At 35.9% G+C, this 19892-nt stretch overlaps 1 protein-coding gene across 1 annotated transcript in view; it reads right to left on the reverse strand.

Annotated features, from left to right (window-relative positions):
- Positions 1-6935: 6935 nt before the first annotated feature.
- The window catches only part of LOC134749076 (uncharacterized), a 180694-nt gene continuing 167737 nt past the window's right edge, over positions 6936-19892 (reverse strand). The window contains exons 7-9 of the mRNA XM_063683981.1: positions 11295-11303; positions 10080-10113; positions 6936-7321 (exon numbers count right to left, since the gene is read on the reverse strand). Coding sequence (XP_063540051.1) covers positions 6936-7321; positions 10080-10113; positions 11295-11303 — 429 coding nt within the window. The remainder of the gene's footprint in view (positions 7322-10079; positions 10114-11294; positions 11304-19892) is intronic.

Consider the following 19892-nt stretch of genomic DNA (forward strand, 5'->3'; position numbering starts at 1 on the left):
AACATCTGTGCTCATCACACAAATAAATGCCCTTACCGGGATTCGAATCCAGGACCATCGGCTTCACAGGCAGGGTCACTACCCACTAGGCCAGACCACTAGCTATTGTCTTTGTTTTTATGTTTTCGAAAATAACAATTCTCATTACTTTAAGCCAACCCGTCTAGCATAATTTATAATGTAATTTCATATTATGAGAATAAATATCGAAATATAAATCTTATCTTATTTTACTGCCCAATTTATATTTTCCATAAAGATAATTATAAGTAATTTCATATTATGAGAATAGATATCGAAATATAAATCTTATCTTATTTTACTGCCCAATTTATATTTTCCATAAAGATAATTATATCATTACTTTATAGTAATTTTATTCAGCAACATGCTTATTGAACATGTACCTACACTGTTCTGAATGTGGTGTGAAACCATGAGAACCTAACCACATTTTTCATGTAGGTACTTTTCTTAAGCACATGAAATTCTGATTCTCATTTCAAAATATAAATACGCCTCCGTATAACCAAATCTAATAAATTTCACTTTTTGGCTTTAATATAAGAAGCTTTAGAAAATTCAACGCAAATCACTCGATCAATTCATCACTGAGATGCTCGCGCTCGAACAGAAACACAAATCACGGACCCCTTTGGGGTCCATAGATCATTAGGAACCCCGAACTAGTGCAGTGAATTCGTACCTACTCACTATTTAGATAGATAGATAGATACAAACTTTATTCAAACATAACTTACATGCTTTGTGACACAAACAATAACAAGAGACAAAAAAGAAATGGCAACATACAATTTGACACTAAAGGCCCATTTACATGGTGCGAGTTTCTCGCCTCGACCATGCGATTATCGTAGCACGAGAAAAAATATCTCATCATGTAAACTATACGTACGATATCGTACAAGTAGGGGCGATAATCTCCTCGCTTTTGATGATTGGATGTCTCCGTGTAAACAAAACTTAAATGCGAGAATCGTATTTCGAGTTTATATGCTTTTCAGTCATCATCATGAGTGCATTGCAAGAGGCTGTTCTGATTGTGTCGGTACTTAAATTTATACGTTTTAAATTTTACTTTTACATTTTAAATGTTTTATTAATCGCCAAAACGCACAACAATTTTCTTTGAATGCTGCTAACTACTTATTTCCCGCCAACTTTTTTTTCTTAAGGGCAACGTCACGCCATTTCAGCCAAGAGCCAATATTAAAATAAATGCAACTTAAATTATTTTAAAATCATTAAATTAATTTGTTTTTGTTAAAAAAAAAAAAACATTTTTGACAGAAGATATTATCGCTGACTGTAGATTACTTTACTAATACTTTAATACTCAACTAATACACTTCGAGAGAATTTTAACGAACCCTAAACACATTAAGGTTGCGTTGTTTTATAAGAGTTTTCATGGCCACCTCCTCTGTTTATAATCAGACCAGTTCAATGGTACCATAATATTGCATTGTCACCCAACTCACATATGTATAGGAAAGATTTGGCCAGAACAAACATATTCAAACAAACAAACATTTGCAAGTTATATAAAAGCTTGTAAAAATAATATGAGAAACAAGAAATATTATTATATATAAGAAATATTAGTATACCTAGTGGTAAATGATTACCAACTAATCACGTAACTTGACTGGCAAAACTCGTATGAAAATCGGTTCAGACAGATTCGTGCGATACTCGCACGTACGTGAAAGATGTCATACGAGAACGAGTTTAGACGAGTCGAGAAATCGTAAGCAAATAGCTCCCTAGACTGCGGCTCCTCGTGTAAACTATTTCGCCTGGCGATAATCTCCGTGCGAGTATCGAATGAAATAATCGTAGGCGAGTTTATATTTCTCGCATGAATGTAAACATTTTTATACGATACTCACCTGGCGATTATTGCATACGATAATGTCATACGATTTCTCGCCCCAAAACGTGCGAGAAACTTGTACCATGTAAATGGGCCTTAATAGATGGATACAGTACAGTCTAAGGAAAAACGTCCCTCTAAAATCAAGAAAATTTGATTCTCGATTAGATGGCGCCACTACCTTTGGCCTACTCTCGTATAGATGGAGTTGACGGTTTCGTTTGTTATTTAATAATTTTAACGCATATCAGTCAAATAACATGGGTCAAAATAATATGCAAATATTGCAAAAGAAATAATTTATCCATATATATGTATACATTTTTTGATATTTTTAGTTTTAATCATGTGTCGATAGATGACAGTGAACTTACTGCGGCTACAAAATTTACTATGACAGTACCGCTCTATCCTATTAAATCCTGTTTGGTAGAGGGGTATTTTACGTTCGACCGTATGGTAATTTATGATAATTGCAGTAAGTAGCCTCAAATCACTATCACTAATTACTAGTGCAATTAATTATGTAAAATATGCAGTAATGTAAATTACCTATTTAGTTTCCGCAATGTAAATTCGATATTCATATTATGTAAGTCCTAATGTGTTCAGTAAAATGTTTTATTCTCATTCAGGTCCAATTTGGTTTGTGGTTGTAACTCAAAACGAAAATATTAAAATACCTAAATTAATTAATCTCGGATCAGCATTGCCATCCAGCGGGGCAATGCGGCCGGCCGACCTTCTGGGCACCGGGACCGAGCGAATTAGACTTAGGTCAAATATTTTATTATTGTTTTTAATTTTTAAGTGTTAGTTTAAATAATAAAATTAAGTAATTGAATAAAGAATATACCGAAATCTGATAGTAGTTAGGTACTAGGTATTTACTAGTATATACCTATATTATAATCCCTACTTATACTATAAAATGCGAAAATTACTCTGTCTGCCTGTTACGACGTCTAAACGCTTAATCCACTGAACCAAGTTAGATGAAATTATATAGTTTAAATTAGACAATTTAGATAGTTTTAGGCCCGGGGAAGGACATACGAGACGAAGGCATGGGCAGAAGCTAGTATTATAATGGTTCTCTGCCTTTTCGCCGAAAATTGTATTGCAGAATTTCACTTGGCAACCAACTTTTCGCCAAAGTTTCATTTGGCCGAATTTCATTTCGCAACTTTACATAATCCAACCTAACCTAACCCAACCTAGTACGTCATTTTTATTTCCCAACTATGGGGTTGGGAAATGAAATGGTTGCGAAATAATTATTTGGTAACAATTGGTTTGTCAAATGAAACTTTGGCGAAAAGTTGGTTGCCAAGTGAAATTCGGCAATACAATTTTCGCCAAAAAGGGAGTACAGCATTATAATAAAAAACCGGCCGTGCGAGTCGGACTCGCACACGAAGGGTTCCGTACTATTACGAAAAAAAAAACAGCAAAAAAAATCACGTTTTTTGTATGGGAGCCCCATTTAAATATTTATATTATTCTGTTTTTAGTATTTGTTGTTATAGCGGCATCAGAAATACATCATCTGTTAAAATTTCAACTGTCTAGCTATCACGGTTCATGAGATACAGCCTGGTGACAGACAGACAGACAGACGGACGGACAGACGGACAGACGGACAGCGGAGTCTTAGTAATAGGGTCCCGTTTTTACCCTTTGGGTACGGAACCCTAAAAAGCGTGTTTTTCGTATTCTGTGCTAAAATGTACCACTAGAGAGTTATGAAAGCGCCTACGCCTGTTATCTGTCTTTTATTCAGTATATAGGTAACCGTTTGATATATAATAAAAGGAAAATATTTAAATGCATATTTTTTATAATTAATTCAAACATAATGAAGGTTGGTATATTTAGGTACTTACTTAAACGTAATAAATTAATTAAAGTAGATAATTTAAATAGGTAACAGAAAAGTAATGCGAACTTATTTAAATTACTTACCATTTGGATATATGAATTAATTATTAAGTAACAGATGCATATTAAAAAAATACATAAATATAATTATTATATTTAACTACGTACGTAATTTAAAATTGTTTTAAAAGTAAACTTTAAAAAGAGCTGCCCATTAACGTAAACTTTTTCCCGTTAACTAAAATCTTGACAAATTCCACTGTTAAATTTTAGGCGATTTTACTTACATCTTAAATTGGGTAAGAAATCAGAAACAAATGCACACAGACACGTCAGACACTGCACTCCTCGCGCGACGTTCGCTCGGCGACGCGGCGCCCTAACCGAGAGGCTGCGTGGTACTGAACTAGGAGAGAAGTGACGCTCGCGTCACTTCACCCCCGGCTCGGCTCACACTGCATCCTTCGTTCAACTATGATATTGGTTACAAATACAGTTTATTTGGACGCTTGGAGAGCTTTTATACCTCCAAATCTTATTTCTGTTTTAATTTGTCTGACAGTGGGAATATACATTTTCAAGTTTAATGTTTTAATACTTAATAAAGATTCTGTAATAATGTATACTCAATAGAGATGGAAAGGAAAGAAAAAATTAAAATATATCTGCAATAGTCAACGATATAGAAAAATATATTTCACATGTTGTCCTCATTTCATAATAATAATTCAATGATAACCGCCTCTTGTGTCTGTTTCATGAGCTGCCATTTTGCAGGTACTTAGGGTAAGCTAGTCTAAGAGCACACATTCGATAAGTACATCAAAATCCACGAAGCTGTTTAGGATACGTGCTTAATAACTTATTCGTGTTCTGAAGTCAACGGAGGATAGAAGTGCTATGCGGAAAATAATGAAAAATTCTGTAAAAAATGTAAAAAACAGAAGATATGTAAGTTTAGAGATTTTTTCTAACAATCTTAATTATTTTTAGTATTTTGAGACAAGACTGTTATTACATTGTCAAAATTATGTATACAGTTAAATCTCCAACGACGTTGCCTACCGCGTTACACGGGAGCGTTTACGATATGGCCACTGTGTGCAAGAGTCCGCAGTAGTGTATCGTGTAAGAGTACGCGCGTACGCTTACACGCCAACTGTTTTTTTATTACAGAATCAACCGTTGCACGTTGGCAGAAGAATCTCGAGAATGACAGATGGCTCAAGCAATTGATGATGCCGTACAAATTTCCCAATCAGCTAATGATGACCGACCAAAAAAATTACCTATTATGGATTATCTAACCTAGTTCAAATTGCACAATGACAACATACAGTACAGTAATTGAGGCACATATTTTCCAGGCAGACAGAATATATAGACGGTGAGAACCCAGAGTTCGCAGCCCTTATGTTTAATATTTGATCAGTTTGTCTCCAAATTCCAAATGTTGAATCACCTTTTGTACCGCTCGGAGATAATGTCCCTCTACCATGCGCTGGATTTATTTCTACGCGCCAGAGAGCAAAGTCAGATATATTATTTTGAGTAGGTCTTCATACAAGCATGCTGTCGAGGGTCGAGAGGGCTTTTACCTAAAATAAAGTACTAAAGAAAGTGGCAAAAATAATCTCCAAAGCTCCTCTTCAAAGGACCCAAGGCTAGTAAAAGCTGTAACTTAAGGGTCAAAGAGAAACATTTTATGACTTCTGCGAGTAAAATAATGTAGTTTTTTATCGGCGTTAACGCGTACTCTTATCCAATAGGGGTTGTAATAGTACGCAATTAGAGTTTTGAATGATTTACGGTTAGTTTCACTAGACTTATATTATATACAAAATAAAACACACAAAAATAAAAAATACAATAGGTAATCACGGTCTATATCCCGGTCAATATAAGCCTACGTAATTCCCACTTTTGTTAATTGTTATTATTATTATTAGAAAACTATCTTAGTTTTGTTACCTTTTATGTCACTTTATGGAATATGATTAAATTACACAAGGAATAATGGCAAATTTGATTACATACCTTTCAAACTTTAACTGTGTACTCCCAGACCAGCTTACCCTAATCATCCATAAAATTTAATAACGCAGTAGGTAGGTACTATCGATCGTTACTAAAACTGGCACGCAATAAATTCCAATTCCAAGGTGGTTTTCCAATGTGCATAATGGTACAGAAAAGGCTTCTTTTATAGTCGGAGTTCTGTAAGAATACAATTTTAACAGTAACACCCACCCACATACCCAGATACATAAATATAATTAAGAAGCTGAAATCCTTAACTATACGTGGGCGGAAGAAAATCATCATTCGCTTGCCCTTGTCCCATTCACTTGGGGTCGGCGCAGCATGTCTTTTTCTTCCATACATCTCTGTCACCCGTCATCTCATCATTCACTTGCGTTAGTTTCATATCATCTTTCACACAGTCCATCCACCTTTTTCTCGGTTTTCCTCTCCTCGTACTTCCCTCCACATTCATTCTTAATACCTTTCTTGTCACATGACTTTCATCCCTCCGCATCACATGCCCGTACCATGCTAGGCGATTTGCCCTTACTTTTTCTGTTACTTTGTCTGTGGGCGGAAGAAAATGTTGCTGTTAATTGTTTGTTGTAATGTTTTACCGTAACTATTTCGTAGCCCACATTTAATTATTTCTATTTGTTTTATAATGTTTGTTTTTCTCCTACATGTTTTCCAAAACACTTTTTTTTTTCACGACTGTTGTGTCAACCGACCTTACCCTATCTGTACCACACCGAGTACTGGCCTCCGCAATACAGGCTTGCCTAGTGCGGGGACCACCGATACCGAGTTTGCATCGCATGTTACGATAAGTTTCTTACATAGTAAATTAGTGAATAAGTCTGTAAATATAGGTTACTTAATAAGTTTATTGTACCTACTTATCTTAAATAAATATTTTTTCATTTTCATTTTCATTTTTCAATTTTCCACACTTGTTTCCTTTGGGTCGCAGTGTACAACAACCTGCCTTGTGGATACAGTAACGCCGTCGAGATGACGAAAGCGTCATTTAAATACGCAAAGAATAGAAACACTGCCTAACGACACAGCTTTACATATTAATTAAATGTATTTATACAAAATACCCTTATTTGCATTAACATTGTTGCGACTACACCAACCAGCCGTCGAACGCCGATTGGTATGTGCCAGACGTTACTTCTGACAATGTACGGATTGGTAGACAGAGAACCATGGAGCCAGACATGCTCGGCATCAAGCTTCGAGACCGAGTGAGGAATATAGAGATTCGTCTCACCACGTAGGATACGTTATTACCAAAGTAAAATGGAGTTGGGTGGGATATGTTGCCAGACGTGGTGGACCAAAATGTTAAGGGAATGGTGCCCGCTTTTGGATGAAAGCGCCTGGCGTCCGCTAGCTTCTTGGGTGGACGAATTTTGGAGGATTGCGGGTCACTTCTAAATAGGATTAGCTCATCAGGACCGGGACAAATGGCGTACTCGAAGGGGTATATGCTCAGCAGATGACGAACAACTGAAATGATGATGGTGATAAGATGCTTGGTAATAAAAAGTGAAATGGATGTGAATTGGACCCGGGTATGACCTTAAACTACGTCCAAAAGAGAGGTATGGGCACTGTGAATGACATCTCGCTTTGTGTGGTAGGGCACAGGACAGCGGATGTCATTCCAGATCTAGAGCAGAGCCCAACTGGGGAGGTACCTCCACCTTACAGAAAACCGCAGCCAAATAACACTAGACCCTACTAATAGTGTTGTGTTCCTGCCGGTGAGTAAGGTTGCCAGAGCTCGAGGGAGAGGTGTTAGGGTCGGCAACGCGCATATAACTCCTCTGTAGTTGCAGGCGTACATAGGCTACGGAGACTGCTTAACATCAGGCGGGCCGTATGCTTGTTTGCCACCGACGTAGTATAAAAAAAAATGGAAAGAAGAAATATCAACGTAATTTTAATTGCCAGTGTATGGTCCGTATTAATTTTCTCTTCCGCATTGGTTTCTCGCTCCGATATCTGCTGAGTAACCTAATCCTTTGGCAGACTTGCTCTACTTTTTTTTTCGGACACATTTTTTTCTACCACTATAGGCTTTAAATGAGGCGGTAGGTAAGAAAATATTAAGGTCAGCTATTACGGACTGGTCGAAGGCTTGGCTGCATGAAGCTGATTTTTATGATGTTAAGTAGAAATTAACTTTTTTACCAACCGCCTAAGATAGCTAAGTGGTAGAACTATAGCAAAACCTAACGTTTTCAACCAATAGGTACCACATTGTCGGTTATCGATAAGGTTGATTTCAAATTGAAGCTATATGGAAATAGCTTCTTATTTACAACCGACAATAAGTACTAATACTTATTCGGTTGAATATGGCACAAATTATTAAATTATATTACCTATGTTATACAGGTTCCCAGAAAATCATTCGTAACTACTGAGGTTAAAATCTATTACATTTTAGGAGCTTAACGCTCTCCCATTCAGCTAGATATATAGATTCAGCTATACAGAAAATCGTCCCCGTCTAATATGTAGGTTGATTGAACATCTAGGTATGCTTTAAATTTTAAATTGACAAGTTTAAAAAGTTGTAACATACATCTTGACAATGATTTTTTAGGGTTCCGTACCCAAAGGGTAAAAACGGGACCCTATTACTAAGGGAGCTAACGACCGCAGTCAAACTACTGTTTTGTATGGCTTCCTGTTGAATACCTATCATCGCAGCGGAAATGGTGGGGGGCTTAATAAGATTATACCAATATTTAGGTGACCCACATCATAATATTTATAATTATTATTTACAATGTCACATGCGAGTTAAAAACATATAAAAGTACCAAAGATATTGCAGGGTGCGATTGCCATGCTGCTTGCAGCACGAATTAGGTAGGTTGTATTTTTAAGAGAGGAATAATACATTAACAGGTTATTAGTAAATATTAGTACAACATAGTTTTATCGGGTCTATCGCGAATTTATTTTGTTATCTTTACTGCAGACTTTCCGACGCAGGTTACACTGATCTTGTTCGCGGATATAATATAACTGATGTCTCATTAAAACATCAACATAGAGATTTGTGCAGGTATGTAACTACCTGGCGAAAAGTCGATGAAAACGTTGGGTGTAGAAATAAATTCGCAATAAATCCGATAACATTATCAATTATTGAAACGTAATAGTTAAAATGTTATAATTATTAGTATTCTATAGTTACTATATTTTAGTAAGTATATTGTAAACACGCACCGAATTGGGCTCGTTGTAACAATGGAAAAGTGGGGCTAATAGGTTCAGCATTCAGCCTCAAAATTAATTTATACACAATTTAATATGTATCTTCTTATGATGTAATATTATTTTTCTCTCCGAAATTCTCGTAGTACTTTACTGAATACAGAAATATTTCTCATTAACTCCCGGATAATACCATCATGAGATCAAAAACGCCTTACAATTTGAGTGAAATCGCAAGTGTATGTTCGTGGTATACCTATGAGTACGTCTCTCTTTTTGACATGAAAGACGCCGTCGCATTCTGAGGCAAAGAAGCTCTTTAAAAAAACTCGAGGTATTAAATGCTAGAAGATTTCCTAATAACCTTAATTAACTTAGGCGAACAACACGCAAACGCGATGCGGCGCAGGGTGAATGAATCCTTTGATACCTGTAGAAGTCTCCTACGTGGGCGATCTCGTTGTGAACGCGAACTCCTTAGGCCCGCCTCGCTGCTCCGCTTCGCTTCTCGTTCGCAAGTTATTCGCTTACGTAAGACGCAGCGCAATGAGACCCGAGACACGGCGGTATGATGGGTCAAATTTTCTCGAGAAAACGCAATCTCTTAAAGGTGCTCTTTGGCCAACTATAATGTAGAACAGTATGGTTCAGTGCGGTTTGAAATTTACGGGTCCTATTATTATGTATATAAAACGAAAAATTGCAAACAGTTCTTCAACAGGAAAATAAAGCACCTACAATCCACATAACCTTTTCCACGGGCTTTAGGATAATTAAAATATTTTCATGGAAAATAATTTAATTTGTTCTTAGGGCTTTAGGATGTTTAAAACCGTAAAGACGAGTTCTAACGAAAAACACCAATGTTCCCATTCACTCCCTTACCTTGTCGTCGGGATAAATTATAGATCTCCGAGAGCAATATGTCGTAACTGTACAAATCTGGTTTACAAATATTAGACGTTTTGTGTATGGAGCGTGGTAGTTGGCGGTTACAAGTTACAACACTTAAAACGTGCCGAGCATTACTTACTTGCTGGAGTGATGGGATTGTCGCTAGCGGTTTTCTATAAAAGGATGTTGTATAATACAAAATCACAGTATTTTGTTCCAAAAATACGTTAATGTTTGATACATAGGTATATTATATCAGATCAGAAAATAATAAAAATCAAATTTTTCAAATATAAATTCAAGCAACAAAGCTCATATTACAACTACCTTTAAACATACTGTTACGTAGGGTAAACATACATATTCATAAAATTAAAACTAAATACTATTGTACAAAATTTTCTACTTATAATAACATTTTGTTTAGGCATTGACATTTCCTGCTGAAACTTTAACTAACTTTTAGGTGCAACTTTACTCGTACTAAACTACACAAAAGTATACTATGTTTTCTTATTCTATGTTTTTTTATATTAGGTAATGTCTCATATTGTTTGTGCTTACGAATAAAATTATATTCTGTGCTAAGAACGTTTCAAGTAAAGTTATACCATAGATACTTACTTACTTTACTGCTGTGGCGCAACGACCCGAAGTGGATCTTGGCCTCCGCCACCAAAGACCACCATGCTACTCTGTCCAAAGCCATTTCTGTCCAGTCGACGGCGCCGAGTTCGCTGAGGTCTTTCTGTACTTCGTCTCTCCAGCGATACCTAGGGCGTCCAGACGGTCTTTGGCCACTTCGCTTGGCTTGGCTTACTCCCTCCAGATTGCGCGATCTTCTCCCATCCGGACTACGTGCCCGAGCCATCGGAGTCTGGCGGCTTTCGTTTCTCCAATGATGTTCAGCTCGAACACCAGATCTTCAATCTTCTGGTTCTTGCGGAGTCTCCAGGTTCCATCCTCTCGACCATAGATGATCATACCATAGATGATGTGTTCATATGAACTGAGATCGATTAAGGATCCAAACTTTATTTCCGAGGAGACCAGGGGACATCGTGTCGTTCAGGTGAAAATGATAATTTGTGTACCCCAAATAAAAAGTAAAAAAAGATAATTATCTGAATAAGAGAAAAGGCTAAAAAGCCTGTCCTCTATTGGCTTTATCGATTAGGTATTTATCGTCACTGCATGCACCCTAAGAAAACTTTTAATAAAAGTGATGCTAAACGTCATGGCTAGGCGCTATTGGGCTAACTAAGGCGTGGTTCATTACAAACTTCGAAAAAAAAAGCGTTGCTACTCTTCTGTTTATCAAAAGGAATAAAATGCAATACCCGAAAACAGAAACCTTCAAAATCTATAAGTCAATTTGTTTGTCGCTGAGACGCGGAATGTATGTTCTGTATCAAAATCAGTTATTTGGTTAGTTAACATTGTAAACAACAATAGCTTATTATTACGTTTCCCCGACTGAGTTAATCCACCTAATAAAATACTTCATAGCGTCGTAAAGTTTTGATTGTTGCGAAACAGCAGCGTTTAAAACTACGGCCACTGATATGCTTGTGCGAGCTCCATTCTAAACTCATTTTAGCCTTGAGCTTTGCTGTCTGTTGGAGCCATTTAAATGAAATGAAGAATAGTTTCGAAACAGAAGTGTTGAGCGTGCGGTGAGATTGGTGAGAATAAAAGTAGCTGCATACACTACGTGATTTTTACGGGGCGATGCATACAAATGAGGTTACGTAGGTACGTGTGTATTTTTTCTACTCGTCGACTGTTAATGGTTAAATTAAGATTTCGTATACCGAACTATAATTGCGTACTTTTCATGTATGGACTCCCAACTCAACTATAATATTCATTTCGATACGCTGTAGTTAACTATAAAAGAATTGACTAATCACGTGCCGCCGCGCTCCTATAGAAATGACATAAACGCGCGACTATTTTTGTCTGCAGAGATACTTATCTTTGATGAATTATTTAGGCTTTATAGTAAAAATAGTATTATTTTAGATGACTCGTAGAAAAAGTATTGTATACAATTAAATAGTAATATAATCAAGCTTTTCAATCTCTTACCTCACTTAGGCAACTAAGCAAGATTCGTTGCCTAAACACGGTACTCGACTGAAAAGCTCTCTATTATATCACGATTGTATAAAATACCATTACAGATCATCTGGTGCCCTATTACGACACCCTGTGCTATAATAAGCACATTACGTAGCTACGTCGAAAATTAAGAGGGCCATATTATGTACTGTAAAACGTTGTACGATACACGTGCGAATAGGTACTTGTATCGTAAAATTATGTATGTTAGTCTACAAGGTACTTATAATATATGTAATATGAGTCTTGTTTAATTGAACTTTAAAATAAATATGGTTATGGCTATGGTTTCTTCAGAACGTAATAACCTTTTTTTTTATCTTGCGGGCCAATTCGAATTTTAGTTCGATCTGTTGCCGATACCATACATTTCTTTAACCGAAAACGTCGCTTATGACACTGACAGGTCGAATAACTAAACATCGAATTTGCCCGTTGGTTGTGGAAAAAATTAAAAAAATCTTAGAATGCAAATCAGTTTCCTGTCTACTTCATTTAATGTCATCTTAGCTTCAATTAATATTATAAGTACTGAGTAGAAGTGCGTTAAAAAAATTTGTGTCTTAAACGCCATTTATTTTACTTAAGAACGTTTTCTGAACAGCGATGGAATTTCCTTAATGTTTTATATATATGTCGTGGACATGGGGTGCGTGTGGGGTGGCCTATAGCGGTGGCGGTAGTATGCGATGTATGCCTACACAGCTAAATAGTATACTACCACTGCTACCAGTGTATGAAATAATACTACGGACTCATCAACCTAGTGCCTACTATACTTTCGTACTGAATGATAAAATAACTAGTCACTCTAGCAACGGAAATCGATTTAATTTAAAATAAAAGAATTACAATTAAACGTTCAAATCTTTATTTAAGTAGGTGGGCATATTACAATGCGATTATGAACGTCAAACAAAGCTATTCCGGTTCCAACCGTACACCTCTTGACCCGAGAAGATTTAACCCTATAGGTATGGGACCGGCAACAAACTCGGCGGGACACATCTTTTAAAAACAACACTTATTTTCTAATTTTTACAATAGTAAACCTCTAATGACTCATAAGAAATCAAATTAACACTCGGGATAAAACACTTAGCTAAATGATTAAATAATGTTGGAATCTATAAGCTTTCAAAATAATCCTTCAGGTATAAGCCTTCAGGAACGTAGTGAGTTTAGGCACGAGGTTGGTTAACGTCCGATATCTAGCACGGTCTGATCGAGAATGATGGCGGCAGCCACATTGCTTCCGCCAAAGTGAATGTAGGCCAACTTGCTTGACCAGTTACCAACAAAACTGCCAACTCGTACCTAACTTCACGCAAGCTAAACCACTTGACGTTCCGAAGCCTGTACCTAATCTTATTTCAACAAGAATGCCAATAGATGGCGTTACTCTCTACATAACTCGATAAATTACATTATCAACTAAGTAATACATAGCAACACTTTGCTAATCGATTGTATACAGGCGTCTAAAACTGAAATGTAACGCTGCAATGTGTCCTTCTGGAGTCACGCTCCGACATATATATATATTTTTTTAATTGATTAAGAATAATATTTATCGATGCTTACAGCTTTGTTTGTCTTGGCATTGTCAATCTAAATCATTTTAGTTATATATATGTACAATGTTGGTTATAATACCCAATTTCCTCTTCCCTAACAACAGTTTATTTTGTAAACATTCTTAATTAAAAAGTCCAAGTAATTATCAGTCACAATTTTACTTTCCAATGCCAATATTTTATTATTTCTCATTCCAAATGTGTCCTTGCCTCCAATTTATAAGGAACGTGATTATCATAGCAACTAGGCAGCCAATTAATGGAGCTACGTACCTATTTCACTCGATAGCGTGAAGAGCTTTTGCGTTCTATTTTTGTATGGGATTTTGAACAGCGCTCCAAGCGGGACGTTTTAGAAAATCAAAATCCCATACAAAATGACACGCTATAGAATTAAATTTACACTAAGGGTACTATGTGTGTATGTAAAAATTGGGACTGGTACGGAATAAACATAAATGGATCCAAATTAACGCACCTCAGATTTGCAGACGATTTAGTCGTATTTGCTACCGATTCCAAGTCTTTACAGGACATGCTCATCCAGCTTACCGATGAAAGTGAAAAAGTTGGCTTAGTGATGAACATCTCTAAAACGAAGGCTATGACTAATAGTAATAATAAAGAAACAATAATGGCGGCACCCTAGGTTAGGTTTTTTTATAATTTGTTTATATGTATTTTGTATTGTTTTGTAAGTGTTTTTATATTTTACTTTTATATGCATATTATAAAAAACCTAACGTAATAAAAATAATAAATAAAGAAACAATAAAAAAAATCAAGAAATAGAATATGTAAAAGACTATATATTCTTAGGCCAACTAATATCTCCACACAAACAACAAACACAAGAAATCCAAAGAAGAATTATAAACAGCTGGGCTAGATACTGGTCTCTAAAAGAAATTATGAAGTCAAATTCAATGCCAATCTCAGGGAAAAGAAAAAAATACAACTCATGTATACTCCCAGTACTAACATATGGTTGTGAAACCTGGGCCTTAACCAAAGAAAATGAGCACAAAGTCAAAGTCACTCAACAAAGTATGGAGAGGAGTATGCTAGGAATAAAACTAAGAGACCGATGCAGACTCACAGATATTAGGAAAACAACCAAAATAGAAGATGTTTCCCAGAGAATCCGAACGCTCAAATGGAAATGGACAGGGCACATGATGCGCTCACAAAAAGACAAATTTAATGGACAAAAGATGTCACAGAATGGTACCCAAGAGGAAAGAAAAGACCCCAATGTAAATCATACAAAAGATGGGAAGATGACTTTCCTGAAGACTGGAGAAGACTCTCAAAAAACCGCGATGAGTGGCGCCGCCTGGAGGAGGCCTATGTCAGAGACAGCCTGACAAAGAAGCAAGAAAAAAAAAGAGCATAAATAAATAAAATATAGATACATATACTAATATAATTGTAATGTAAAAACTGAGTCAGGAATAAAGGCTATTTCAATTTTAATTTCAAAATTTCAAGGGTAATGTGTGCATTGGAATTCATCTTTTCATACTCCTATGTCATCGAAATTAAGCAAATCGTTCTAATAATAGAATTGTTTTCCTAATAACATTTTATGCAGAAATTTAACTGAACGTCTGAAATCTAACCGTTATTTATGGAGTAGATTATCTTTACCGCCTTAGAAGATAGTATGCAGGGGGGGTAAGTCAAATATGAGAATGCTGAATTAGTACAATAGCGCAGAAATATTCGATAGATACCTGATGTGGACTTGTTATACCGCGCCCTAGGGGAGAATATGAAGATGTATGTAATATAATACCAATTTATTCCAATATTACGCGTCGTGTTCAGTTTGAGGAATTTTTACACTATATGTTTTAACATGAAGCTTTATACTATTGTAATCAGTATAGGTGTCGTAATAATTTTAATTTAGTGGTTATGTATAGATCGCCCACGTAGGATACTTCTATAGGTATCAAAGGATTAATTCACTCCCGTGCCGCATCGATTCGCTTCGCGGTCGCGTGTTGTTCGCCTACGTAGTACGCTGCGTAATGGTTGCAGCTGACAGCTGTAGTTGACATTCGCATGTCAACTGCGGCTGCATTATTGTTGCGGCATAAATGTCGCCGCTGTATCTGTCAATTTACTTGGTAAAATGAGTGATGTTCGCCGCTGTGTTACTGTCGCGATTATGAAGTTCAATCCGTCACTCCACCATCCGAATTTCACCTTTAAGAAAAAAAATATGTAGGTAAACGACGAACAGTAAAAAAGGCCAAGGATGACAACTCTCAGGGCGCAAGTATGATTCACTTGTTATACTACTTATACAGGATGTCCCTAGGCATTGGACAAAGCCGAAACTACATATATGCATTGGGGTATTTAGAATTTTATACAAAGTTTTATAACAACCGGAGTAGCGGACAAAATTAACAAATTACATTTTTTCTACTTTGAAGCAGCCTGTATATGTTAATAGCTCCTTAGGTCTTAAATAGTATGAAACCTTCTTCGACCTTTTTGATGATCCTTTTTATTAATGACACTAATAAGACTTTGACGTCAGACAAATATGTAATCATTGCCGCATATTTTCGAACAAATTGTCAAAAGCACTGCCAATGATTAATACAGTATGTTTCTTTTTGTTGTCGATTATTGGAAATAACTTTTGTTAGAATTTTTTTTTTTATCTTTTGATTAGTTCTTATTTAAAAAAAAATAACGTAGAGCTGCATTCCTGCGAAGTAACCCTAAGTGGGATTTCAGGGTTTGTCCAATGGTTAAGGTCAACCTGTATATACCAAATAAGAAAAAGCACTGTAATTTATTCAGTATTACAGTAGGTAATATCCAATATCGGTAGAAATACCAACCATTTGGCAACGACGAGCAGCAATATTATGTATTACAAAGCGCGATTTCACTGTTGCTAGGCTTTAATAACCCTAGGGTGTACTTACGCTTTTTATAGGTCGTGGTACAGCCAACAGCCGAGAAAACTAAACGGGAAAAGTGGTAACAAGGATCTGAACAGTCTTTTTCCCTTAAATGTGACACCTTATCATTAAATGTGTCATATTATCCGCTTGTATAATTATAATTAGAAAAATAGTCTGCGTAACTTGTAATGTAAACGATTGTAAATATTTTGTCATATTGCATTCTGCGGCTGAAAAATATTGTACGATAATCTTATACTGCAGGATACCCCACTTTAATAATAGCGGTTTTCTGGCCTTGTGATATTAACTGCGATGGTTATTAGCAGAAGGCGTTGCTCATGAATATTGTTTGTCTAAGGTTGCATAGTTAAGAAAATGTCATATTTATAATATTGAATTTGTATCAAACAATAATACGGTTGAATGTTGTCGCACATATAATATGATTCAGCTCTCGTAAAGTAAAGTACTAAAATAAGTGGCGGTGTCAAAAACAACGTAAACATCTAAATATAATTTCTGACTTGACTGTCATATTATGTGCGATAAGTGGCATCATAATATTCTTGCTAAACGATGAGATCGACGAATGATAAACCTTTTAAGACAAATATGATGTCCCAGTTAAAATAATTTACTAGTTTTATTAAAAAGGCAACCAAAAACAAAGCGCCAATAAAACAGCGCCCTACTTTTTAACAACTCATAACTCACAATACAACAAGCTTTACTTTGCTCTCTGAGTAACATTATATGCCAATACATTAGCTTAGTAGAAATAGAAGTTGGTGATTATGAAGCAATAACAAATAATATTATGTGACACAGACAATTCCTGCTGTTGTGTTTATTTCATAAATGTGTGTATATCTAAGTGATTCATATCAAGTTATGACGTTTTCTATCATCAACTATTGGTGTCTGGCATGAAAATTATTCTCATAGCTGATTATGCGCAAGCGAGCTTTTATATCAGAAACTTCCTTTGCGCTCTTAGTTTCCTCAAAGCTAAGGTCACCAGATCACACTTGTAACTGGTTCGCGCCGGAGCGATTGCTCGCATATGCAGCAAGTGCTAATAGCAGCTCTGGTCGTCAACAATTGTTAAATGGAACGTTTCTCGTCGCTGGTTTCCTTTCTGTCCAACTATCCGATAGTTTACCCAACAGGAGGATCTGTTCGAAGTAATACTACACATTGTTCGAGAGTTGTCCGTACTTGCTAAATCAAACTATTCAGGACACACTTGGCTGGTTTTGTTTGTCAATAATTGTTGTATTAATTAAACGTTGCCGTTGACAGATTTCATGTTGATCAGCGCCAGAGCTTATGACTCATAATCATGTATGTCTATTGTCTGTGTGTTTAAGAATAAAAAATATTCTATTCTATAAGTCATAAGCAATTTAATACATAATTTCTGTTGCTACAGTAGAATTTGCTACCATTTTAGTAGATCTAATATAGAAAATTCAATCGCAATTTGAGAATTCAAGTTGAATGAAATAAAAATTAAGTGTTAAGCACATCAAAGCAATAACAGGCGGCTCACGTATTGAATACGAAAATCTAACACAAAATTGAAAAATACACACTGACGAAATAAAAATACAGCGTGTTGACGTTTATTCGTGCCATGTTCTTTTTCGACATACGTCAATCGGCTTAAAGGTTTATTTTTACGGGGACAGTTAACGGTCCAAATCACAACATTGAAACTAATAAAATATTCATCGTTTTAGGGCTTTGCAGGCTTCTACTTACAATCTATATGTATAAGTACATCGTTGTCCATCAAAGGGTACAATCGAGTAGGCTACTTAAGACGGAGCATCATGACAATTTTTGAATGTAATATTGGAAAAAGTAAAGCTGCGATTGTCTAAAATACTATAGTTTTCTTGTTAATGGACGGTAAAAAATAAATTAGGCATTTTGAGGACATTTTAACAATCTCTCCCTGAAAGGGATAAGTTTGCCTTTGTAAAAATAATGTGTTTTTCCTGTTTTATGTTTCTTTTTGTACAATAAAGAGTTTTACTACTACTACTAAATCACATTTACATTTTTAATCTTTTTTTAAAGTAACAAAATAAATTCGCGATAGACCCGATTATAAATATGATTTGATATACATTTTGTCTACCGGCTGTTTTGACTTACTAAGTAGCCAGTTACTGTGTGTGAGGTCAATTTAAGATATAGGATAAACAAAGGCAAGGAAAATCCGAACATTTTGTAGCGATTCCCTCATTGAAAGAAACAATCATCGTTGAATTTTCGCACGGTATGAGTTAGCTGATTGGCTGTCAGTGCACATGCACAAACGCAGTGAAAGAGGTGCGGGCATAATAGCAACACGATGGAGCATTGCTCTATCCACGCCCTGCGATGGCACCTTAGAAGTTGATTGCTTTGCAATACCTGTGATCTAGGGCTGTCTGAAATGAGGAAATTATGGAGAAAACGTGTTAGGATTTGGAAAACTCTTTAATAATTCAAGCCTCATTGCCAATATGTACTTAGCCTTAATTCAGCGTTAGTAAAAAGAAATAAAAGTTTACGGCGCAAATTTTTGCTTTCCATCAAACGATGTAAAGATGTGACGTGACATTTAAATGAAAGGCCAATAGCACCTAATCCCGGTAAGCTGCTAGATGAATGATAAATAAGATATTCTTATTTAAATAATTATTTAGAACAGTAGGTAGCTGCAGTCACCCATTACTACTCTCGATCAAGTAGACTTTTAGAATCTATATTATATGGAATCTATATTATTTGGAATATATATTACTACTCTCGATCAAGTAGATTTTGGAATTACTCTGCTCAAATGCCAGATCACGGATTATTCATATCCTTAGGAAGTGAATAATCCGTGATCTGTCATTTGAGCAGAGTAATTTGGTCTCCTAGGTATTTTAACTAATCAGGTATTATGGAAGAAGGCAAATTTAAGATAAATAAAAGTAAGGAAAATCTGAAATGTGTAGCAATTCACAGTGAAGAGGTTTATTCAACATGATAGGTGCATTGCTCCGTCCATGCGGTACCTAAGAAGTTAATTGCTCTAGCTGTCTGTGGTAATACGGTTGCCTGCGCTTTGCGAATTGACATGAGGAGCTGTGTCACGAATCTAATTTATATTTGTTACCTAACCTTTGAAAGGTTCAAATATAAAAGTAAAAACTTCTGCATAAATTGTACAAAAATATAGCGAAGTTAATTTCGCCTAACATAAAAGCGGTTGAAATTAAAACCTACGATCGAAATTTGGTGTTCAGTCACATAAAAGTAAGGTTCAGAAACGCTGAA

Source organism: Cydia strobilella, chromosome 17 (assembly GCF_947568885.1).
Source record: "Cydia strobilella chromosome 17, ilCydStro3.1, whole genome shotgun sequence".
Taxonomy (NCBI): Eukaryota; Metazoa; Arthropoda; class Insecta; order Lepidoptera; family Tortricidae; genus Cydia; species Cydia strobilella.